Genomic DNA, 25,225 nt, shown 5'->3' with positions numbered 1-25,225 from the left:
CCATTAAATTAATTATTTGTAACCGTGAAGTTCAATCTAATTTTTTGCCATTCGTTGTGTTTCCATGCATTGGGAAATTGACAGGCGGATGATAAAACATTAATTATTTGCGGGTCCAGATCCATTTCTGTTTTTACATTTCCAAAGAAGTGGAGACAAATCTCGCGGAATGTAGGGTCTAAAATGGTAGGCATGCGGACAGACCCAAGCTCGGCAATTCGAAGCTCTTCCATTTACGTTGCTCCGTGCGAACAAAATAGAAGCAGAGTACTCGGCTGCCGTGGAAGTCTTCATGTTTGTTTGATCTTAATACATTTAAAGATGGGAAGTAAATATGTAGTTGAGCGGTAGTTGCGAAAAAAAAAATGTTAAAAATCTGAAAATACTTTTATTATATGCTCTTTAAATTCCTCTTTTCATTAAAGCCGGCAGAGATAAGAAATTCCAAATACTTTCGGAGATATCGCCGTTCTTAATTTTGCTATAGAAGATGTGTGTAATCATTCGACCGCCGCCATTTTTGTTATTTTGCCGTGTGTTCGTGAATGCCTAATTAATTAAAATGGTCGATTATGTGAGGTCAGTTACATTATAAATACTTTAAAACTAAGGTGACATTAAAAATAATGTGAATTAATTTTAATTATTCTTTAGTTTTAAATTATTTATAATGTAACTGACCTGACCTAACCAACCGGGACAAAGGATGAACAGTAGGAACTCACGTAATATTTTTTTAACTATTACTTGCGCAACAATATTCAAATAACAAAGAAAACATTAAAATTTGAAACGTTAAAAACTCACCTAAGTTAGAGGAGGCTACAATTCCTTTGCCATTAGTAGAAAATTATGTAGTCGTTCAACTACATCGCGAAAAAGAAAAATTCATACTCGTAAACAAGAAACAATGGTATATGCCGCATGAATGCACAGGTATTGTGATGAAATTAAAAAATTCGATAGCTCCTAAAGTATTTGGAATTTCTTATTTCTGCCGGCTATAATGAAAAGAGGAATTTAAAGGTGCTAGTCAAATATCCCAGGAGATGTCTCCCTTTCTGTATCATTTTGAAACGGGCCTTAAGGCTGGTTTACACCAAGCCAGTTATTTAGTCAAGTGTTGAAGGGAGTGGACGAGAAAAAAGAAAGTAGGCAAATGAGTGTTCACACAACGCAAAAAGCAAATTTAGATGTTCGAGTGTCAAGCTGTATAGATGCAATCTGCTAATGAACCCTAATAAAACATTGTCGCCCATACCTTCCCTGTAAAGGTCGAGCTGCAAGTGTGGTGGGGTGGTGGAAGCTATTTATTTTACTGGATCGAATTCACTCACCGTTTCACTAAACCACTCGACTAAACAGTTCTGATCATACAAGAGTTTACTACTCGTCACTCGACTAAATTACCAGTATAGTGTAAAACAAAATATACGGTGACAGCACAAAAAAAAACTATAGAGTGCATAAGTGCGCGAAATAGTTCTGTAACGAAATTATACATAAGTATGAGCATTCGGAAGCCAGCGCTCTTAATTGAGACACGACCTGAGGGCATTATTTAACTCAAATTTTTACATTAACTTTTCTGGTATTTTTGCTTACTTCTTTGGCCGCTATTTGCCTACATTAAGAAACTAATGGATTACAACTTTGTCCATCATAAGCACGTCGCACTGGTAGAATACTTTTTTATTTAATGTACCATTACATTATCATAACAAATCCATTTAAATTTTCTTCATGATAACAATATAACCAAAATCCTAAAAGCTCGCTCCATTTTGTTTAAAACATCACCAACGTTAAAAAAATTAATATGAGTGAAAATGAATTCTATCTTTTCCGTCAGCAAACAAATAACCTGTTACGACTCCTTTTTCTACGCATTTGTTTAGCAAATGACTTTAGTTGGTTTATACTAAAAAAAAATTATGGAAATAAATTGCTTCCAATCCAACAATTACATATTAAATAAAACTTAAAACTTTTATGGTTATTAAAAAACCGAAAAATGTTTCCAACCTAACTATTGTGTTAGCTTAGCCAATTCCGTGTAGTTTATATTTCTATAAAACCCACAAACAGTCCAGCAGATATTTTATTTATTGTATATAATTGTGAGTGCATCGGTATATAACTTATCCAAAAACATGTATTGTGGCTATCCAAGCTGGTAATGTTATGCGTTTTCCCGCGCTTATGGTAAATGGCAGAAACAAAGTAATTTGATAGATTTGTTTTATATTATTAATTAGTGGTGCGGAGTGTGTGGAAGTTTTTTGAAGTCAAGTGAACCATGTCGGTAAGTGCATTTTCATCCAAAACTATGAATCGTGTTTTACTAATTTGAATGTTTTGCTAATGGGATGTTGATGATAAATAGCTGAAGTTTCAGACAGTGGTTATATACTGTTAAGGTGGGTCTACACTATATAACAAAAACATGTTATATTTGTAACATTTTATACAACAAGTTATACAACTTGTTTCATAACATGTTACATAACAAGTTAAATAATAAGTTATATAACAAGTAATACAACTTGTTTCATAACATGTTACATGTTTTTAAATATGTATACCAGTGTGGACAAACGGCCAACATGTTATACAACAAGTTATTTAACTTCCTTTGATCTTTACCGACACTGCATGGGAAACATATAACTTGTTTTATAACACTTATTTTGTTATAAAACATGGTGTTGTATAACATTTTTCTTCACGTTTTCATAACAAGTTATATAACTTTGTTGTATAACTTGTAATATAATTTTCATTCTTTTCATTTTGTAACATGTTGTATAACTTTGTAATATAACATTTTATAACTTGTTTTGTTATACAGTGTAGACCCACCTTTAGAGATGTCATGACCTCAAACAGTTGTCACATAATTTTTAATTATACATGTTCCCAAAATATTGCCATACTTAATTTCAAATAATTGAATCCTAAATGAATATAGTATTCTTGATAACCGGATCCAACCCCACTTCTATCCTGTGCATAATGATCGTGAGCGCACGTGGCCTTGTGTTGCAGAGCCCAGCGTCGTCGCCCCCGCGGAGCGAGCGTCGCGCCGACCTGGCCACGTCCCCGCCCCGCGAGGTGGGCATGTTCGAGGACGAGAGCGACATCCTGGGAGGGGCGGCCAGCCAAGAGGAGGAGGATGGGGAGGAGTTGTTTGGCGACAACATGGAGGCGTGAGTGTGTCTCTTGGCACTCGATCCCTCGAACAGCCTCGTGGAGTTGCATGCCACTGGCACAAGCTGCAAGGATTAGGAAACGTGTCACGCCCACAATTTACAGTTTGAAACTTAAGGGAAATGTTGATTATTGGACGTCGCTGCTTTTTAGAACAGAAAAAAAAAGGGGGGGGGGGGGGAATCAGAAAACATGATTTTCACACATAACATTGATTTCGTTAATTCCTACTAGTTTGGGAAAAAATAAAAATTTTATATCTTTAATTTTAATACATGTGCTATTACGCTGCCGCCAGCATTTATTGTTTACCCGCAATAAATAGGATTAAATGTTTTCCACATAATTACTAGAGACGTTCCTGAATTAACCAAGAAAGAAAAATTTCTTAATTTTTACTGGTTTGTGAAAATATAATGGTTTACAGCTTACATTACAATACCAATGTATTCACGCAATCGCCGACATTCATTTTTTACCCATGTGGGTTTTAATTAAATTTTTTTGGAGAACTTTATACATTGTAGGTGGTGTTGTAATAATTAAATTTGTTTAATTAACAACTGTATTGTAATTGTAAGAATTTTTAATGCTTGAATTTCATGTTGTATTATTGAAAAAAGTAAATTTATTACAATATGTTTGTTTTATTAGATTGCGTTTCAAGTAGGGCCTATGTACTATTTTGAGTCACAATGTAACGAATGAGTCTAATGGGAACTAAAAATTTGAATTGAATTGTTAACGTCGTTCATTTTCTATGAGGAATACTTGCTGTACTTTGAAGTAGCCGACATTGAATTTTGCAGTCTTTAGAGGAAATTCTTTGATCAAAGCCATCGTATATTCTGTGTTTGATATGACTGGTGTTTTATGTATCCAAGTTTGTCCCTGGATCCTGAAGGCTTGATCCTGTTGGCTTGATCCTGTGGTACATGTTGCTTGCTGATTTAGTTCAGTACGTCGGAAGATCCTGCACATAAAAGAAATTGCTAAATAAATAATTACAATTGTAAATAAAAAAAAGCCCTTTTTGTTTGACTTATGATCATAATTCATTAGATATTTTATGACAAAAATTTTTTTATGTACAGGATCTTCCGATGTACTGAATTAAAACAGCAAGCATCATGTATCACAGGATCAAGCCAACAGTATCCAGGGATAAACTTTAATACATGAAACGGAAGAATTGGCATATTTTTAATTCTTCATAGTTGGTTACAGTTGTGCTAATCAAAGAGATACCATACATGATCGCGGGTAAACAATAACTGGCGGTGGCAGTGTGAAAACACTGGTATTGTAATGTAAGCTTTAAACTGTAATTTTTCACCACGAAACAGTAGGAATTAAGAAATCATGTTTTCAGGGTAAACTTAGGGATGTCTCTAGTACTTGTCAAACATATTTTCCTTTTTTATTTACTTTTCGTTCCACAAAGCCATAACGTCCGATGCTGGTATAGTATTGTAAGGTATAAACTATTTGTTTTCACAAACTAATAGGAATTAGGAAACCATCAGGGTAAATTTAGGAAAATGTACTGTGTGTGAAAACATTGTTTTCTGAATTTTTCCCCTCTCCGTTCTAAAACGCCACAATATCCTATAATTACCAATAAAATTAATTTTTAATTTTTAAAATTAAAGGAATATTAATTTTTAGTTTTAATTTTTTTCTGATCAAATGAAGCCAGTTACCACAGTGGTAAGACTATTCTCTCATTCCTAAGAAGCCGGGTGTGGGAGTTTCATTTCAGTTGTCCATGATTCCCCCGAAATGACTCCATGCAAATGCAGGGTTAGTACCTAACTGTAGGCCATTGTCAATATTTTCCCCACTTTTCTTGGTCTGTATCATTGTGTAACCATATTTAATAACTTCGCTGACAGTTAAGACAACCCATTAATTAAGAAAGGACAAATTGTATTGGAGAGTGTAATTAAAATTTTGTAGCTCATTTTTGTTCAGTTAGATTTGTTTCTTTATCTTCTCCCATTGAAGAATTTTCACATCAGCACACTTACTGCTGTAATATGCCATGTGAGAGTTTGTTAAAAGTTTTCCCTCCATTGTAATCATTCTTAAATTTGTAATCTTTTATTTTATAAGAATGTTTATTACAGACACAGTTAAGTTTTTGTGTGGCATTGACTGGTTAATATCTGGTAAATAAACAACAAATGTGGCATGTTAGCGAACAGTAAAAATTATTGTATCAATACAGAGCAAACTTTGTTACTTAGTGCCCACTTTATGCAGTAAATGAGAATTAGATCATGTCCATTTTGACATTTCTTCGTTACTTTACTGTTTGTAAGATTCTGTTTGCTGGTGCCAAATTCGCACAGTTTTAGCTATTAGAAATAAATACCTGGCTATTACTGTAAGTTCATATTTGGCCTGAAAGAGAGTCTCGACACATTCTTGTGGGTATTATTGTTACATTGATGTTGGGCCTAATTGGCCCGCTGCCACATACAGTGGCGTAGCCAGGATTTTTGTATGGGGGGTGTTATGAATCATGCCGCCGCCCCCTTCCCCCCTCCCCCTTGTATTAAAGTGGGGGGTCCGGGGGAGGACCCCTGGAAAAATTTGGATTTTAAGGTGTAAAATAGTGCTTTTTTTTAGCAATTTTTGGTACTTAAATTTAAATATTGTAATGGTTAAAATTGTATTAATTTTTAGTACGAAATTTGTTTGAGTGATGAATAAGAAATATAATTAAATATTTGGTGCTAAAAGGGGGATGCAGGGACTACCGGCCCATGCCACTGCCATCAACTAGCACTGCGTGGCTGGTAGTCGAGCGTGGAGCTGGTCTGTGCTGGTGTGTGATGTGGGGTTGATGGTGGATGCAGGGACTACCGGCCCATGCCACTGCCATCAACTAGCACTGCGTGGCTGGTAGTCGAGCGTGGAGCTGGTCTGTGCTGGTGTGTGATGTGGGGTTGATGGTGGATGCAGGGACTACCGGCCCATGCCACTGCCATCAACTAGCACTGCGTGGCTGGTAGTCGAGCGTGGAGCTGGTCTGTGCTGGTGTGTGATGTGGGGTTGATGGTGGATGCAGGGACTACCGGCCCATGCCACTGCCATCAACTAGCACTGCGTGGCTGGTAGTCGAGCGTGGAGCTGGTCTGTGCTGGTGTGTGATGTGGGGTTGATGGTGGATGCAGGGACTACCGGCCCATGCCCGCGCTGGACCGCTACGACCCCGACGCCCTGGACGACGACGACGACTACGGGGACCTCTCGCAGACGGAGCGGCAGGCGGCGGAGCTGGCCATGCGGCGGCGGGACCGCGAGGAGGGCCGAGCGCGGCGCGGGGACCTGGAGCTGGTGTACGGTGAGGCCGGCCTCCGCCCCCCGGCGTCGCAGGCTGGTCCGGTAGTCGGGAGCGGCCAGGGAGGAACTAGCACACTTGGGGATATCGAAAGCAGTCGAGGAAAACTTTGGAAAAATTGAATAGCGTTCGAGGAAATCTTAGAAAAAATTGAACCACCAAGTCCACATTTAAAAAATATATCTACATATAACATGACAACAAGGTATTATTTAACCTCAATTGTTTTTAATAGTTATCAGCATGTTTAAATAAAATTATATTACATATTATTAGTATAAATGGTGATTTATAGCATTTAAAATAATAACATTTACCGTTTTGAATTTGAAATTTAGCATTTTGTAGCATTTTTAAAAACAAGATTTAGCCAATTCTCTCATTTTACATTACTGAAGAAAAGTATATTTTTGAAAAGCATTAAATAATACACATATTAATTATTAACAACCACAGAAATAAAGATATAACACAACTACAAAGATAGCCTATCTTGGCAGGTTTCCAAACAACTTTTTAGCACTTATGAATGCAATAAATTGAATACTTAAAATTACAATAAATATTATTTAGCTGTGTTCATGCCCATAGTTGATGTAGAGTGCGCAAATAATGTTATTGAAACTGGTTTTTCAATTTTCGCCTGCTTTTGGTTTTCGATCGTGCCAGAAATGTTGTTTGTCGTTTTACCGACTTTTTTTCTTCATCCGATTTCTCAGTGAATCTTTTTTTTGCAGCCTGACGTCCCTCAGATTTAATGTGCTTTTCAAGTAAATCTTTTTTTTTTCCACTCCAGACGGCGATTACATAAATTGCACATTAAAATATTTGTATCACTTTCGTAGAACTGTTCATTTTTGTATTCATTTATGCGATCGCGGTTGGAAATTACGTTTCGTCCCATTTTTACCACGAGAAATAACAGTATACAACACATTCACGAGTATGCACGTATTTGTAAACACACCACCTTCCACGGACTACACAAGAACGCGGCTGTCACGTGAAACACAGCCAGAAAATGGGTGCGGCGAAGCAGAGATGTCGCAATATGGTGGCCTAAAAACTTGTACTCTGCAAGATGACGGACACTCTTCCAGCTAGTTGTTCTTTGCTTTGTTTACAATCGCGAGACAAGGATGGCCATTTTTCATTCAATATTTACGAATAATAGTGTTGTGAATGACGTGACAATAATATACTTGTGCTGAATACACCATAAAATGATGGTTTCTTTTGATACTGAACTGAAACGAAATACAATCGGTAAATAAATTGTGTAGAGTGAAGACGAATCTACGTTTTTTACCCTGATTTCGCATTTATCTCGGAATAGTCTAGATTTCACATTTTATAGCGGAAAAAATATAATTAAGCATATTTTCGCATCTATTTCGCGAAAACGAAAAATCACCATCCCTAATTATTAGGTATAAATACAATGACTAGGTCTACACAATGTCTATCACAGCCATGTGCTCTCTTTGTCATTTCTGATTTTAACTTGTTTAAATATATCCAAAACAAATGCAAACACTGAAAAGTGTACCATAAGTGGATGTTGCAGGAGGCAGAGGCAAGATGGCGCCTGAGTCTATTGACCGTCTATCCTGTGCTTTATTTCCCACCTCCATTAACAATACATAGTGGCAGCAGTGTTAGGCGAGTCAAAGAAAATGTCTCGTCCATCTTTTAGTAGTGTTTAGAGTGAAAACTAGAAAAATCGGGAATTCAAAAGTAGTGTGAGAAAATCTAGTATAGTTGGGAATTAAAAATTAGTCAGAGAAAACAGAAAACTTAAGTATTCGAAAGTGATCTGGAGAAACCTTGAAAACTCATGGATTCAAAAGTGGTCAGGGAAAACCTTGAAATCTCAGGTAATTCAAAAGTAGTCAGGGAAAATTTTTAAAAGTCTAATTCTGGATGTTTGAAAGGGACAGCTTAAAACCTGTAAATTTTAGGGAAATCTTTAAAGGCTCAGGAAAACCATGACTTAATTTTAAATTTAGACGTAAAACACAGTATGTATTGGTTAAATTAAATTCTTAATAGCTGTGAAATACATCACTTGCAGAACCCCTGGGTGTCATAAAATATTTTTATATTATGAAATGATTTTCTAACAAGTACGTAACAATGGTGCTAGGCTAAGACAATGACTGTTCCTTGCACACTACATAAATACTTGAAGAATATCCCATATGAAATTCGGGTGTGAAGTTCTGTTGATAATTATTATTTCATTCGAAGACTGTTACTAGTTGAATTGAACTAAAAGCGTTTGAAGTAGAGTTTGGAATTTATTATTCATACAACGGAAATTTACATGTCCTTTTAATGAATTGTCCAGCAGAAAAAAAGTTCACTCACTTTCACCAATCGCTACACACAGTTCTGTGCCTTCACTATATAATGTTCCTAGTGACTTTATCGTCTAGGTACAATGAAACGCTTGAAACTGTGTCCCGTGGACCAACGGACCACCTGGGCCTGCAACGCACATTTGGGAGCTACAAATTCTAGTTAAAAGTCAGAAAACAAATAAAAATTAAAGTTGTATAATATTATTTGCGGCACGGCCCCAGCGCCAGACGGCCTCTATGCACTCGTAATATTTTGTTTGTGAGCCGCTGCCTCCGCTTTTCCTTTCGGCACGGTACTTGAACATCGCTGACGAGACAAAACAGTACAAACTGGGGACTTCCTCGGAAAAGCTGGCTTCTTACTGGCTACAAAGATTAGTCTTACAACTATTCTTCTGGGATTCCCCAGTCAGAGCGTTCTCCGATGGTCCTGCCTAATGTTTCCATCTCTCTCTAACATGGGATGCAGTAAACTATCGTCCTTCATTACAGTGCCACGGCATTGGGCATCTTTCTTTCCTTTACAGAAACCACAGTCCTTCAGTTTAGAAACATAACCTACACACATTGAAAATATACATAAAACTATAGATATAAATAGAAAATTTAATAGAAATAAAATACTGAAACACACACACTTGCATAAATAGCAACCTAACCAACAACGTGATAATGGGTAAAAATGTAGTTAAAAGATTTTTCAAAATAAAGTGATTAAATATAAAAATTACTCTCCAGAAAATTTCGGAGGATAAAATATTTAAATACAAAAGTATTTCACCATGACCTTGAACTACATAATCATTTGATAAAATATTATGTCTTTACAAATGCTTTGCAAAGCTAAGGAAAGGCGGGATCTTGCAATGTTACAATTTATATTGAATTTAGTTAAAATGTTACTATGGAATAGTTACGAAAAGAAAAAAAAATCAGTTCAAACAGCGGAATTTTTTTTTTGTTTTAGCGAGTGTGGTATTTGATTAGAAAAAAAAGCTATTTTATTTTGAAAATTTTTGAAAAATACGTTATTGTTGGTCAGTGAAAATGGGGGAAGATGTAAGGTGAGAGTGTGATGAGCCACAACCGTGCCCCTTCCCGCTCGTTGCAGGGGACAGCGATGACGAGGAGGCGCCCCGCAGGAAGCGGCGGCTGGCGGAGAAGGCCGCTGCCGGCGAGATGGACGACGCTGAGGTCAGTGATCCAGACTAGGCCACAGCCTCGCTGATTCCTTTACCAGCTGAGTTAGTGTCGGTCTTGTTACTCCATGGACTCAATATTTATTGTTATGACAGTTTAAAATCCTTATTAATGCTGAGCTGATAAATAATTGATTGATAAAATATGAACATCTAAATATTCAAACTTTTTTATTTTATATTTTTACTTAGCAGAAAATCTGACCAATTGCACCATTTATATGACACAGTTAACCTCTTTACTTGTGAGCAGTCAATTCGAGTACATTTAGAATATTATCACAACAAATATAATTGTGTGCAGAATTTTTTTTTTTTTTTTTTTAACTGAATGTTATGTGCTTTCGCAAATAATTTTGAAAGAAGTTGATCATAATTATTGTATTTAAACATTGCTAGGGAAAGGAGTGTAGAAATAGAGCAACTAATTACATCCTAGTTTTTATTCAAAATGGTCTTTTGCAGTATTCTGTACCAAACAGGATGGCTGTTAAGGCTTAGCTTCGCGTTTTTTTAATTTTTTTTTTTATTAATCTATATATTTATTTTCGTTTTGCAAATGCAGTTTTTTCATGAATGAGACACATTTGAAAAATAAGATTATTGAATCAATTTTGTATGTGTCACCCTGCTGTGGGAATTTAGAGAATCAACTAGTGAATAACCATGATGAAATTGATTAGACAATAATTAGAGTTATTTATATTTACCTGCCATTTTAAAAATAGCAGATAACATTTAGCGTTATGTGTGGCGATATAAATTGCTGAAGATTACCAATTGCAATGTTTACACATTGTATGGTTATGCAGATGCATTTTTTTTAATTCAAATAAAATTTTATATTGAATATAAAATTATTCACGAATTTTGAATATTATTTCAAGTGATTTTAAATATACAGTAAAAAAATTTTTTCAGTTATATTTCTTTGGGTGTGTTATTTAAAAATGATGCGAGGGAAGTTTTACAGTGAGAGTACACCATGCAACAAAATTTTCCCAGAATGAATAAAAAGGCTACATACAAATAAAATTGAGATAAGTGCTTTTAAATTTTAAATCATATACTTTAGTTAATGAAATTAAATCCTGGCCCATATAATTAAAAATGTTTATTTATTGGGAATATTAGTGAAGAAGTTGTGTTCATAAACTGTTACAAGTGTATTTATATAAGTGAGTTTATGTTCCTGTTAGTATAATTTATTGCAGTATAATTTATTTCTGTTTATTTAATTAATAATTAAAACTAATTAATTATATTTAACATTCAGCATATGTTTTCCATTAATTAAAATTTATCTTGATTATTTAATAAATTATATAATTAAATACACACATATTTATATTAAATACTGAGTATTTAAAATTTTTTTAATTTAATTATATTTACCAACCACATTTATAGTATCACTTCAATCCTTTTATTATTTCTTTTATCTATTTGCATGCAAAATTATAGTTAGTTTTTTTTTATTACGCCTAGCAAGTTTAAGTTCCAATGCGCGTACATAAGTAAATGCACCCAAATTGTTTTTTACTGTGCAGTAGTCCATGAAAAGTTAAAGGTTAAATAAATCCTAAGATGTTAAAGAAATAAATTGTCACAAAAAACAAAACCAAATTCCTCAATAAAAATCTTGGTATTATGCAAGTTTCTCTCCTTTCATTAAAACATTTTTTTGAAATTGCCACACCTACTATCAATTGGACTATTAATTTCACCAATAAGAATAATATTCATACATGATAAAAAAAATTATTCAGTTCAAATGTTGAATCGAATGTCACATTATTCATGAAATTTGAATATTTTTAAATGACTTGCAGACACCTAATACATTGGAATGTTAGTAGAAATAGTTCAGAATGAGAACAGCGGTAGCGTGGTGATGTGATGGGAGGTGAAGGGGAGCCCGGATGCTCGTAGTGCGAAGCGCGGTGCTGAGCGCAGATGATCGAGTCGATCGAGAACCTGGAGGACACGAAGGGCCACTCGACCAAGGAGTGGGTGTGCATGCTGGGGCCGCGCACGGAGATAGCGAACCGCTTCAAGAGCTTCCTGCGCAGCTACACCAACGCCAAGGGGCAGTACGTGTACCGGGAGCGCATGAGGCGCATGTGCGAGCTGAACGGGGCCAGCCTGGCGGTGGAGTTCCCGGCGCTGGTGGCCCAGCAGCAGGTGCTGGCCTACTTCCTGCCCGAGGCCCCGACCGAGATGCTGCGCATCTTCGACGAGGTGGCCAAGCAGCTGGTGCTCAGCATGTTCCCCAGCTACGAGCGCGTCGCCGCCGAGATCCACGTCCGCGTCTCAGACCTGCCGCTCGTCGAGGACCTGCGCACGTTCAGGTGCGGCCTCCTCTCCGTCCTCTCGGTGTTTCAGTCTGTCGCACGCTACACCGGCTGCGACTCTCCTTTATCTTCAGAACCCTTACTCGTAGCACATTTTATACTGAAATCAATTTGGAAAATTGGTGGTGCAATTTTTATGCGAAAAAAAGCTTTTCTGCTATGTAAAGTTATTCATAAAAAAAATTGGTTGTCTGTAAAGTTGGTTTACGGACGATAGTTTAACGTCACAACGTCATAACAAAACATTGATGAAATGATTGATCCAGAAAAAAAGGAAATATCATATTCGGCCTGAGACTGAGCCGTAATAGGTTTTTGCAACCAAACCATTTAGGCATTAAAAATATTATATTCTTTGAGGAAGAATTTTTTTTTAATTTTTCAATCTTTTGCATGATAAAATCTACCTCTGCATACTTTTATGAATAAAATTGAATCATTTTTATTGAAGTATCACTATTTTGTATGGATACAGAGTGAAATGAAATGTGCAATTGAATTAATAAATTTACTTTTATTTGCATTCATTAATTAAAATATATTTTTATTACTTTTGAAATGTTGCATGCACCATATTTAGTTTTACAAGTACAAAAAAAATTTCGCAGCTGCCGGGTTTCGAACTGACAACCTTTAGTTTAAGAGTTAAGTACGCTAACCACACGCCCACGAGGCCATACTAAGGTAATGTAGTTTCAAATGTTATATATATATATATATATAAAAATAAAAAAACTTTGTTCACGGTAGGGGTATAATATTAACACGATTTTATAACAAATACGCATCCCAAATACACCAAACTTATTTATAATGTGTTACAATATTTTTTAAAACATTGTGCAAAAGATCCCGGGTGTAATTTGAATTATTATGTGTAACTGTAAAACACCATTGTTGGTTCAAAACTTATTTGAATTTTCAACATTACTTTAAAATAACCGTACCGATTGTGCTGAAAATCGGTGGACGATCGTTAAATTACATAATATTAATAATTCAAACGACGAAAATATGATTGAAAAGTCAAATCGATGGTTGTTCCAATCGAGTGGAAGAGAGATGCCACTCATGCGTACAATGAGCATGAAGAGAGATGCCACGCATGCATACAATGAGCAAACAGAACACATCCGTAGTGGGACACTTTTTCGTGCATGCAGCCGGCGTTCATCGATTTATTAGAAGTTGTCACGTCAAAAAAAACACCTATTCGTGAAAAGTACGTTTATTTAAAAAGTAGAGTACACAAAAGCACACCAAACAATTTAAATTAATAAGTCGTGCAACAAAAAACATTTTTTACACTTTAAAATAGAAAAACGAAAACCGTGACCCGTATGTGAGCCGAACTAACGTGTAACTGTTGTCATAGTACACACTCACCGCCAAGGAGTGCGGCTGTCGAATGTAATTAACTCTGCATGAGACAGAGCGTGCGTGTTACATGCAATTGGCAAACTATCAATATTGATATTTGGCTAGATGCACGCGCTCTGTACGGGAATCAACATGACCAAATATTAATGATCCAAACTAACACTGGCTACATTTTTAGAAGCGGTACACAGCGGTGATGAAGACAAACAAGATTATAGTTAAAATGCTTGAAAACATCACACAACTTCGTATTTCTGATAATTAAATAAATAGGCTGTGATATCTAAATGAATATTAGTTTTCAACTTCAAAATACGTTGTTTTCTACGGGAAAACTACCTACACAAAGACTTACACAGTGAGACCAAAAAGATTGTGCAATGTTTATGCGGGAATTTGTTTTCTCCAAATTTTGACGCTCTAAAATAACGGTGTAATGATAATACGATAAAACACGATACTCTCAGTATTATTTTTAATATATGACCGAAAAGAAAAAAAACATTTATGCATTCTGATTATGTTGCATAATAATAAATAAATACAGTAAGAAATTTTAAAAAATTAAAAAATAAAAAATAAACTGGAGAAAATTTTTGGCCAGGCACTTAACCAATAAATAGTTTGCTAGTCTTGAAAGTGTTAATAATTGAGCACCTGTCTGTTATGCTCAGCAAGCAACCAAAAACGTATTTAAAATTCCCTTGTAGATAGGTATTATTAAGTTAATACTAAGCAATTAATTGATAGTTGTTCAATCTATTGTATATAGAAAATTCTACAACTATACACATAGGTTATTCTGAAATCAAACGTAATTAGAGTTGGGCAGTATAGAGAACTTTGGTTTGGGAAAATTTTGGTGGGCAAAACAAATTCCTGCTGGAAATATGGTGGGATCGGGAAATGTTTTAGGTTTAAAGATTCCAAAAATTTCTGTTATTTTGCAAAGTAAAAATCATATCACTTGTTTAGGCCCTAATCAATTAATAGCATATGTATGATCACAAAATATGGTGGATTACAAAACTCATGAAGTGTGTGTGTTTTTTTAAATAGAAAATTAAACTTTAGTGTGAAAATATAAAGTTTTGCATTAAATGTGACTGTTTCCATGTAATAGCTCAAATGCAGTATTTTTTTCTTCTACAGTGCATATCAATATGTAGGATTTATATATAAACTGCTCAAATATGATTTATTTCTCTTTGTGCTGTGCCTACAATATGTTATAAATCTTGTACAGTATCTTCATGTTTGGTTACTTAGTAAAAAAGGGGGAGAGCATCATTTAGAAGAGAAGCTATTATGCATTTTATTATCAAACCTAGTTTTATGTAAAGTTTTTTTGTTGCATGTCGTGACACTAGAAACAATCTTGTTTTAGAGAAAGTAACTTTGTTTCTCAAAAAATGTCGGAACAAATGTGAAAAAAAAAAATATATATATATATACACACACACACACACACACACACACACACACACACAAAATCATTCTGCTAATTTTTTATTTGAGTCAAGCAGAGTTCAGTATTTATATCTCCAAAGCGAACCGCTCAACACTAATTGAATTATTGGGAAATGCAATGAGAATTGAAAATTCTCTGATAGAATTTTTCTTTCTTAGAAAAAAAATGTCTACGGAATCATGAAAACTTTTCTATTTCTTTATAATATATCAAAAAAATCATGTAATATAATTAAACTTTAATTAGGGCGTAATTTACTTAGTAAACATCCAGCCAAAAAGCTTTTCGCACATATGTTTAAAACATTTTAGATTTTTATCACAACTCTCTGTGTGAACCACATACAACAGCTTCACACTCTTATGACACGTGTGTACGTACAGAGCATGCGGTGCAGCAGTGGGAGAACGGAGCGTGTTATGACGTGTGTGTGTACAGAGCATGCGGTGCAGCAGTGGGAGAACGGAGCGTGTTATGACATGTGTGTGTGTACAGAGCATGCCGTGCAGCAGTGGGAGAACGGAGCATGTTATGACATGTGTGTGTGTACAGAGCATGCGGTGCAGCAGTGGGAGAACGGAGCGTGTTATGACATGTGTGTGTGTACAGAGCATGTGGTGCAGCAGTGGGAGAACGGAGCGTGTTATGACATGTATGTGTGTACAGAGCATGCGGTGCAGCAGTGGGAGAACGGAGCGTGTTATGACATGTGTGTGTGTACAGAGCATGCGGTGCAGCAGTGGGAGAACGGAGCGTGTTATGACGTGTGTGTGTACAGAGCATGCGGTGCAGCAGTGGGAGAACGGAGCGTGTTATGACGTGTGTGTGTACAGAGCATGCGGTGCAGTAGTAGGAGAACGGAGCGTGTTATGACTAGGGCCTGGAATTTTTCGCGATCGCGAATTTTGCGAAAATTCGCACGAATTTCGCATGAATCCGCGAAAAGTAAGTACATTCGCGAAAACCACAACATTTCTATATTACACTGCGAATATATCCCCGAAAAGTACCATTACAGTAGAATCCCGCCGATGCGACCCCCCTCTGATACGTCCATTCCGTTTATATGACCGTTTTTTGAGAAAACATGAAAAATTTGAGCAGAGAAAGTCGAAAATTTGAGTAAAATCGGCTGAAAAACAAGTCTGTTACACTTTGTTGGGCTCTATGTGTTCACGTTTATCTTTGCGAGAGCTGTACTGTAAGCAGGCAGGCATACAAAAGACGTCTAAAAATAGACACCACCCCTCTAGACTGTCCACACGGCAGTGTCTAGCCGAGCTCGGCGTGTCCATTATCGCATGAAAAGCCGTCTCACTGTCATGTTATCTTACCCGCCCGGCGGCTTGACGTCATACGTGACGTGGCGACGCTTGCCTCTCCCATCCCCTGCTAATTCTTCAAGGCTCATCCCTCCCAGAGCCACAAACCATGTAAAAACAATTCCTCCCCCCCCCCCCCCTCCTTTTCCAACTAATGTTTCAACACATTCCCTCCCTTATTTCAACCTTCTGCGTGAGAAACTGTCAGCGTGTTTTTTTTTCTCTTTTTTTTTACGCTGCGAAGGGACGTGGAAAAGATAATTGCTTGAGCTGTCAAAATAAACATCGCTGACGACAAGGGCAGGAGTGCATCCTGTTGGTCTGTCGCTATGATTATCTACTCCAAAAACATGTCACAGCATTTCAGGATAGCATTGTTCTTATTTCTTTCGTTTATAGCCCAATGTTTTCTACCTGATCCACACAAGGTTAAAGTATCCTTTAACCCAAGTCTTGTGTTTCAGCATAATTATCTTATTTTTACATAAGCCGTGTTCGTGTATGGTTTTGATGATCAAAATTGATCTGTGGTATAGTTCACACTAAGTTTCTTCTCATTTGTGCGCTGGGGTTTGTTCAAGTGGCAACCCCGTGTTCCTCCACTCTATTAAATACGAGCATATCAGTATCAAAAAAATGGGTTTTATTGTACTGACAATAGCACAGTGATGTGCAAATTTTGCAACTGTAAAGTTTCATAGGATAGAAAAGATTTCATTGACAAACACCTAAAGTCGGCTAAGCATGTGGCATTGGCAGCCAAAAAAAAAAAAAAAAAAAATTTGTAGTTTCAAACATCTATAGCAACGTGTCTGTTTTGTGTAACTGTTTTGGATTTAATTGGCTGTTATTATGCATATTAGCCTATTCCTAGTATACATGGATTGTTTATTAAATATGTAAACTATTATATTCAATAACTGCACAATTTAGTCAACATTTAAAATACCGGTAAAATTTCCATTGCATAACGAAAATACCGACTTTAAACCACCGCTTTTCTAATTTGAAAGTACCGCTTTCTGCATACTGAAAACACCGAAATTTTCCAGGCCCTAGTTATGACGTGTGTGTGTACAGAGCATGCGGTGCAGCAGTGGGAGAACGGAGCGTGTTATGACATGTGTGTGTGTACAGAGCATGCGGTGCAGCAGTGGGAGAACGGAGCGTGTTATGACATGTGTGTGTGTACAGAGCATGCGGTGCAGCAGTGGGAGAACGGAGCGTGTTATGACATGTATGTACGTACAGAGCATGCGGTGCAGCAGTGGGAGAACGGAACGTGTTATGACACGTGTACGTACAGAGCATGTGGTGCAGCAGTGGGAGAACGGAGTGTGTTATGACATGTGTGTGTACAGAGCATGCGGTGCAGCAGTGGGAGAACAGAGCGTGTTATGACGTGTGTGTGTACAGAGCATGCCGTGCAGCAGTGGGAGAACGGAGCATGTTATGACATGTGTGTGTGTACAGAGCATGCCGTGCAGCAGTGGGAGAACGGAGCGTGTTATGACATGTGTGTGTGTACAGAGCATGCGGTGCAGCAGTGGGAGAACAGAGCGTGTTATGGCATGTGTGTGTGTACAGAGCATGCGGTGCAGCAGTGGGAGAACGGAGCGTGTTATGACATGTGTGTGTGTACAGAGCATGCGGTGCAGCAGTGGGAGAACTGAGCGTGTTATGACGTGTGTGTGTACAGAGCATGCGGTGCAGCAGTGGGAGAACGGAGAGTGTTATGTCGTGTGTGGGTACAGAGCATGCGGTGCAGCAGTGGGAGAACGGAGCGTGTTATGACATGTGTGTGTGTACAGAGCATGCGGTGCAGCAGTGGGAGAACGGAGCGTGTTATGACATGTGTGTGTGTACAGAGCATGCGGTGCAGCAGTGGGAGAACGGAGCGTGTTATGACATTTGTGTATGCACAGAGCATGCAACGCAGCAGTGTCGTGTGCCGTGCAGGAAGCTGCACTTGAACCAGCTGGTGCGCACCACGGGCGTGGTGACGGCCACCACCAGCGTCCTGCCTCAGCTTTCCGTCGTCAAGTACGACTGCAACAAGTGCGGCTACGTGCTGGGGCCCTTCGTGCAGTCCCAGAACTCCGAGGTGAAGCCGGGCTCGTGTCCCGAGTGCCAGAGCACAGGCCCCTTCATGGTGAGTGTTGCAGGCAGGATCCTGCGCTTCGTTGAGTTCGTGTTTGTGGGCGCACGTTGCAGGGAAAAAATGTAATCTGTTGTTGCCTGAAAATCTGGTGCGCCTCCTAAGTTTCACATCTGATTCATCGATTAACAAAAAAAAATTTTTTTGTTTACTAGCTGTTGAGTACGTGTTTTGCCATTTATTTTTTTCGCTCGAAATTTTAGTTTTCTGGCAAATTCGCTTTTGATATTTTAGTGAAAAATATACAAATTAAAAAAAATTCTTTGTAATTCTCTGAGTGTAAAAAAAAGTATTTTGCTGACATTTCAAATGGGCAAATTATAAATTTTGTAAAATTAGAATAAAAAAAAAAAATCTGCACAAAAATATTTAATTTTTTTTTGATGAATTTTGGAATTTTTTTTCGAAGGCAGAAGCGAGCCATGCTAAACATAGGAGCAGGCTGCCTGTGCCGTAGCTCTCCTCCCTTCCCGGACCCCATAACGAGAGGCGTCTGCTGGTGACGTCACAGTCGGCGTTGGCCATCTAGGGTCATATTTTCAAAATTAGGGTTAGCTGGTGTGGAGTGCTGGTGTTATTTTTAATATAAAAAATCTCTATTGCGGTGGGTGTGCTCCCAACTCGGGGACGCAGATTAGTATGCCAACACAGCTATTAGACCAGGGTGACTGTTGGGAGAGAGAGAGAGAGAATAAGGAATATGTACTTTAGTTGGCGTCACCAAATTCAAACATCTGAGGTGCACCAAATTTAAAAAGCTACATTTAAATTCTGTAGAGGTGTGTTCTGGTGGTGTGCAATTACAATGCAGTGACTATTTAGAGTTCCTTTTGCATAATTATTATTTATATACAGGATATATATGTATAAATGGGGTTTGCATGTGGGTGTGTCAAATAGGTGAATAGTAAAAGTGTTTGTGATCAAATATATGTATATAAATACTTAGTTTTACAGCTGACTGATCAGTGTTAGAACACAAGTAGGTTTTGATAAATTATAATTTCAGAATATATATATACAGTAAAACACAGTTTTAACGAACTTCATTAGAGCGAACAATTCATTACTACGAACTATGCCGTTGGTCCCGTCAGACGTCCATATAACATAACGTAAAAAAATTTCACTAGTACGAATTTTCTCGCTAAAATTTTTAAAATATTCTATAAATATTCATTTGAACAAACACTTTTCTGCCCGGCACGGTAAACGACAAACGGATAAAATCGTCGCCATTCACCCACAAACTGCCATCTTATTTATTTTGATACGCGCCATAGATGACTGCAATGGACTAGTGTTGAAATTAATGCACAAAACTGGTGTAGCGACTAAAGCGCTGCATTGTGGTGTTCGCTGACATTACTCTTTGTTCTATGCTCGCACGACGTGTTTAACCGATGCGAAGTTCTACATCATAAAGTATTGCTACACACACATCTCTGGTCATTTCCTTGTTTATTGTTTTGAGAAACGTGGCTATACTACAAGTATAACTTATTTTTACATTTGTTTTTATAGTTTAAAAAACTGTACTACTGAACATGTCTTCTAGGAAACGAAAGGCGATTGATGTGAAACTTGAAATGTTAAAAGCAGTAGATAAAGGAAATAAAAAGACTGATGTGGCTAAAAAGTTCGGTATCTCCAAATCAACATTATCCACAATTCTCACCCAGCAATCCAGTTTGGAAGACAATAAAATGTACAAACTTTTTCCTAACTTTTAAATTTTATATTTTTGATTTATTACAGCATTTTTGCAAACAGTTTGTCTTGATTTCAAAGGTAGGCTTACTGTTTTGGCAAACAACTTACCTACGTAGTATTTCTGTATTGTACATATACATACTAGTATGTATGTATGTAGTATGTATCTTGATCCCAAAGTATAGCTAGTAAAGTTATTGATGCTTGTACCACTCATATTGGTATTAGATTTTATACTTTGTTTTTTAACAAGATCGAGTTATGTTAAAAACCCCAAATCAGGCAATCATTGTGATTTCGGTATAAAGAACTTCATTATAACAAACTGCCATAATTTTGGTCCCTTCATGTTCTTTATAATGAAGCTCTACTGTATTACTGTTTTGACATGCATAACACACAAAGCATATCAACAACTTAAGGAACCAACCACATACACTACTACTACATATTCAAATACATACCGTATTTACTCGCATAATGTCCGCAGTAATTTGGCTACATTTTTGACAAAAAAAATGGGGTGCGGACATTATGAGGTGAAGTCTGAAAAAAAAAATTTTTCCTCCAAATTTTACATGTTTTGTGCAGAGTAAAAAAATTGTTCTCTCATAATTAGTTTACTAGTACCCTGATTTTACGTATGCTCACGGTTCCGCGGATTGCATTAGTAAATCGCTGCTTAGTAAAATTGGCACCCTTCCCTCGGCCCAGTTGAAAAATATTAACGGCAGCACGCTACTTCGCAGAGCGCTGGTGACTGACGACCCTCCGCAGCGGACGTGAGAAATGTGACAGGTGTCGAGATAATTGGGTGCCGGCGATCAGTGGAAGACGCCACTCTTTTTTTTTTTCTTCTCTCACTCGCGTGTGCGCTCTTACGTTCAGAATCCGCATCCAGCCTACACAAAATAAACGCTTTGCGTGAAAAGATATTTTTTTAATCTTTCATTGAGATGGCCACTAACGGCACGGGGCAGATGTCTAATGTCTGCATTAGCCGGCGCCGGCGAGCCTCCCTCCTTGTCCCTTGCCCACTGTGTGTATAAAAAAAAGTTACCGGCAGACGTCTGTGCATGTGAGTCCCCTCCTGCCCTGCTTGACTGAAGCAGGGGAAGGAGTGCTGAGCGTGGAAAAGGCTGAGCAGGAATTTTTAACAAAAACAAAGCAGAGCCTTGTCTTCCGGACATGTAAGAATTTATGTATGTCCATTCTGTTACAGCTGACGTTTTCTTTACGTTGCATATCATATCTTACATGAAAAAAAAATTAAAGCCTCTCAGAAAACGCGATATTAGATAAACATGTTGCAGCTGCTTTGTCCGCACGTCTGCGCGTGGGACGTGTACTGGCTTGTTTGGACAGTTTCACCACGCTACAAACCCTCTCAGCGACCGCTCCGGAGAAATGAACAACTCAAGGTCAAAGCATTTTTGACAGCGTCAGTAAATTTCCATCCCGTTACTGTGCCTTTCAGGGGTGGCCAAGTTTGCTTTGTCTGGTGCTAACTTTATGTGGATTTTAAAAAATTCCATTTCAAGTATTTAAAAGAAATGTGCGGACATTATGTGATTAAATACGGTACATACCAAATACATACTCTTTAAACTATACTTTGTAGGTATAATTACAGGAAGTTATGTTGGGTCCGGCTTCTAACAAAAGTTCAAGTCTTATTGAATATTATTGTTTATGAAAATTATAAAGAAACTAAATTTGGGTTCGTAATATTCTCATATATAGACTGTACCTCGGCTTCAGTTCGGTAGATTTAGATAATCATATAATTTATAGGACCACTAGTTTTAAAACAAGTTATGGGGAGAAACAAAGTTATATCAATAGTGTCAATTTCTGTGACCACACAAGATATTTGGTCAAGCTAATATTCGGAAATGGTTAAGATATTCAGCTCACCTTTGTCCTAGCTTTAGGCACATCAGTCTCGCTCGTAGTAATAATTTTATTCATCAAAAATATTATCGCAATCATTTAATTTTATCTTGAGGCCTTAATTCACTATGAAATACCATTACTGCCATGATTAATAAGCTTGCAACACTCAAAATTATACTAGTAATGAAATTTACTTCACATTTCTATCAGGCCATTTTTTTTAGACTCTCTTCTTCCAAACTTTCTTAATAATCAGATTTTCTAATTAAATTTTACTATGGCCTGGGGTCATAGTTCCTATCAATCTTAAAATGAGAAACACTTATAACGAACTAAAAACCAAACATAATTGTAACATTAAAACAGTTAACATGAACAAAGAGAAAATAAAATGAAATTGCACAGACAAACTGTATGAATTAAAGTTAAAATAATAGTCTTTGCAGTCTGTTTGCATTACTGCTGCTGCTATGCAATTGTTCCATACCTTTATAACTATATAATGTTTTTGAATTATATCAGTCTTTGACAATGTTAAAATAATTATATACAATAAGAATTATTTGCTTATTATTTTTGTCTATTTTGAGTGGTCATTACCCGCTCAATTCTAAAATACAGTCAGCTGCTAAAGACCACCATCTTGTGTAATGGCGCCAAGTTAAAACCCAGAATCCGCCATCTTTTTTATAGTACTAGTCTACTTGTTTCTGACGGCATATTTAAAGTTTAAAAAAAAAATACAGTCTACTCCTGTAGACTGCCATCTTTTGTACTGCCGCCAAATTTAAAAAAAAAATTTGTAAATACTAAAGACGTCATCTTGTTTCGACATAGTATTTGTATAAGCTAACACTACACCTGAGCTTTAGGTATTATTATATTTATTAGAATTATGCTTATTTATTAATTCAATTATATATATTAAATGAAACTATCTATAATATATTTACAGCTACAAAGAACTCTTGTGGCTCGAGAGCAGGGCTATTACAACTCGCGAGCCGCGTGTGTTTTAAAAATAATCTAGCCCTCCCAGTGGGCTTGCAGACAGCCTGGCGAAATTGTGTCTCCGTGCTCGCGCAGCTATGCTGATTGTTTGGGACAGTTTGGCATTACCATTATGCTTGTATAGATTATATGTGCATACATATTTAAAATACTAATGGTGCACCGATGCGGATACCGATGAATCGTAATCGGCGATTATGGGTACTTACCGATTAATCGTAATCAGCGATTATCTTAACGATTACTTTGCCGATTATCTACGTCCCGGCGTAATTAAGTAGGTTTTTACCGTGTAATATTTTGTTACACATTTTAGGACGAAATACGGTAATATTTGTATATATTACAAAATTCATCTAACTCCGCCATATCATGATTACAGACATTTCGTTAAGTTTAATAAATCTCATTGCCTCGAACATTTTTTTTTTTTTTTTTTTTTTTGGTTAACGGCTTTCGCCCACAACCAGAACTATACTCGCACGTGGTCAACACGTCTTATGGTCCCTCACAACCAGATGTCTTCAATATCTCGCTGCAAAAAACCGCCTCTTCTAGAGATCAACACCAGCGGGATCCAACTGAAATATATACCAGGCGGAGCGCACGTAGGCGGAGGGGCATAGTAGGAATACCTATCAGGAACTATTCATTGCTAACTATCTTCTCGGTCGAGGCCCATCGACCTATGGAAAGAAAGCCATGGAATAAGGTCAAATGTTAATATAATACACCGGTCACCAAGGACAGGGGACCCAAGGACGTTACCATTAACTCATATGTGGATGCCATTCTCGAATAGGAAATGGGACAGCACTATACAGACCTCACAAGTAGACGTAAACAACAAGGAAGGGTACGCCATTGGCAAAGGCAAATTAAGACTCTTAAGTTGAGCATAGAGGTTATCCCGCGAACGGACACAACGACATTCAAATAGTAAATGATTAACATCCGCCAGGACAGCACCACATGTGCAGTCAGAATTGTCTTGAATACCGAGTTTATGCAAATGGGCAGGGGCAGCAGTATGATTGGATCGGAGTCGAAATGATAAGACAGCGAGGTGACGCGGCTGATTATCACAGACGATATCCGTGCTGACCGGTCTATGTCGATATAAGGACGCGTAAACGGTTGCGTTATCCCTGGCATAGCGTCGCCATATGGCATCCCACTCCTCCATAATGAGCCGGTCGAGGTAAGGGAGAAGGACATTATATGATACCGCCGGAACCGTACTACCACAGCATCGAGCCAAATTGGCCAGGCGGTCTACCATTTTATTCCCGTGAATCCCGATATGACCAGGTATCCAGAAAAATTGTACACTGATGTTAAGTCTACACAAGGTGAGTGTAAGTTCCTTAATAAGCCAGACCACAGGTTCTCGAGGAAGGGGGGTGGAATTGAGAGACTGAATTAAACTATATGAATCTGTCACAATAATAGATTGGTGAATTTTTTCTCGGAGCACATATTGCAATGCCTTATATACCGCATACGCCTCAGCATAGTAAATGTTAGTTATAGGGGGCAGTTTACATAAGCCAGTAGTTTTATTGTGACTATCGTAATAGGCAGCTCCTACCCCTGTGTCTGTTTTGGAAGCATCTGTATATATAGTTCGATGCAAATGCACGTGATTCACGCTTTCGTAGAACTCCTGAGCGGTTAGATATGACGGTTGTTCCTTACTACCTAATGCCTCGAACAATAAAAAATACATTTTTCCTACACGTTTATTTACGTTTCGTCTTTTGTTTAGTGGCCTTGTACAATACGTATAGCCAGAGACC

At 37.4% G+C, this 25,225-nt stretch overlaps 2 protein-coding genes across 8 annotated transcripts in view; one reads left to right on the top strand and one right to left on the bottom strand.

Annotated features, from left to right (window-relative positions):
• LOC134542343 (uncharacterized) overlaps positions 1–1,885 on the bottom strand; it is a 31,516-nt gene extending 29,631 nt beyond the window's left edge. For 2 of the 7 annotated variants that reach the window (XM_063386506.1, XM_063386508.1), the window contains exon 1: positions 1,606–1,877. The gene's annotated coding sequence lies outside the window, so the exon portion shown is untranslated. Of the gene's footprint in view, positions 1–1,337; positions 1,564–1,605 lie in introns of those variants that run through there. The other 5 variants (XM_063386510.1, XM_063386504.1, XM_063386507.1 and 2 more) reach the window with 5 other exon arrangements.
• A 245-nt stretch (positions 1,886–2,130) lies between these two features.
• LOC134542341 (DNA replication licensing factor Mcm2) overlaps positions 2,131–25,225 on the top strand; it is a 63,044-nt gene continuing 39,949 nt past the window's right edge. Inside the window, exons 1-6 of the mRNA XM_063386498.1 lie at positions 2,131–2,305; positions 3,049–3,209; positions 6,393–6,562; positions 10,034–10,116; positions 12,078–12,472; positions 18,608–18,800. Of these exons, the coding sequence (XP_063242568.1) occupies positions 2,300–2,305; positions 3,049–3,209; positions 6,393–6,562; positions 10,034–10,116; positions 12,078–12,472; positions 18,608–18,800 (1,008 nt within the window). The 5' untranslated portion in view covers positions 2,131–2,299. The remainder of the gene's footprint in view (positions 2,306–3,048; positions 3,210–6,392; positions 6,563–10,033; positions 10,117–12,077; positions 12,473–18,607; positions 18,801–25,225) is intronic.

The sequence above is a fragment of the Bacillus rossius genome, assembly GCF_032445375.1.
Source record: "Bacillus rossius redtenbacheri isolate Brsri chromosome 4 unlocalized genomic scaffold, Brsri_v3 Brsri_v3_scf4_2, whole genome shotgun sequence".
NCBI lineage: Eukaryota > Metazoa > Arthropoda > Insecta > Phasmatodea > Bacillidae > Bacillus > Bacillus rossius.
This window is presented reverse-complemented; position numbering and strand designations above follow the sequence as displayed.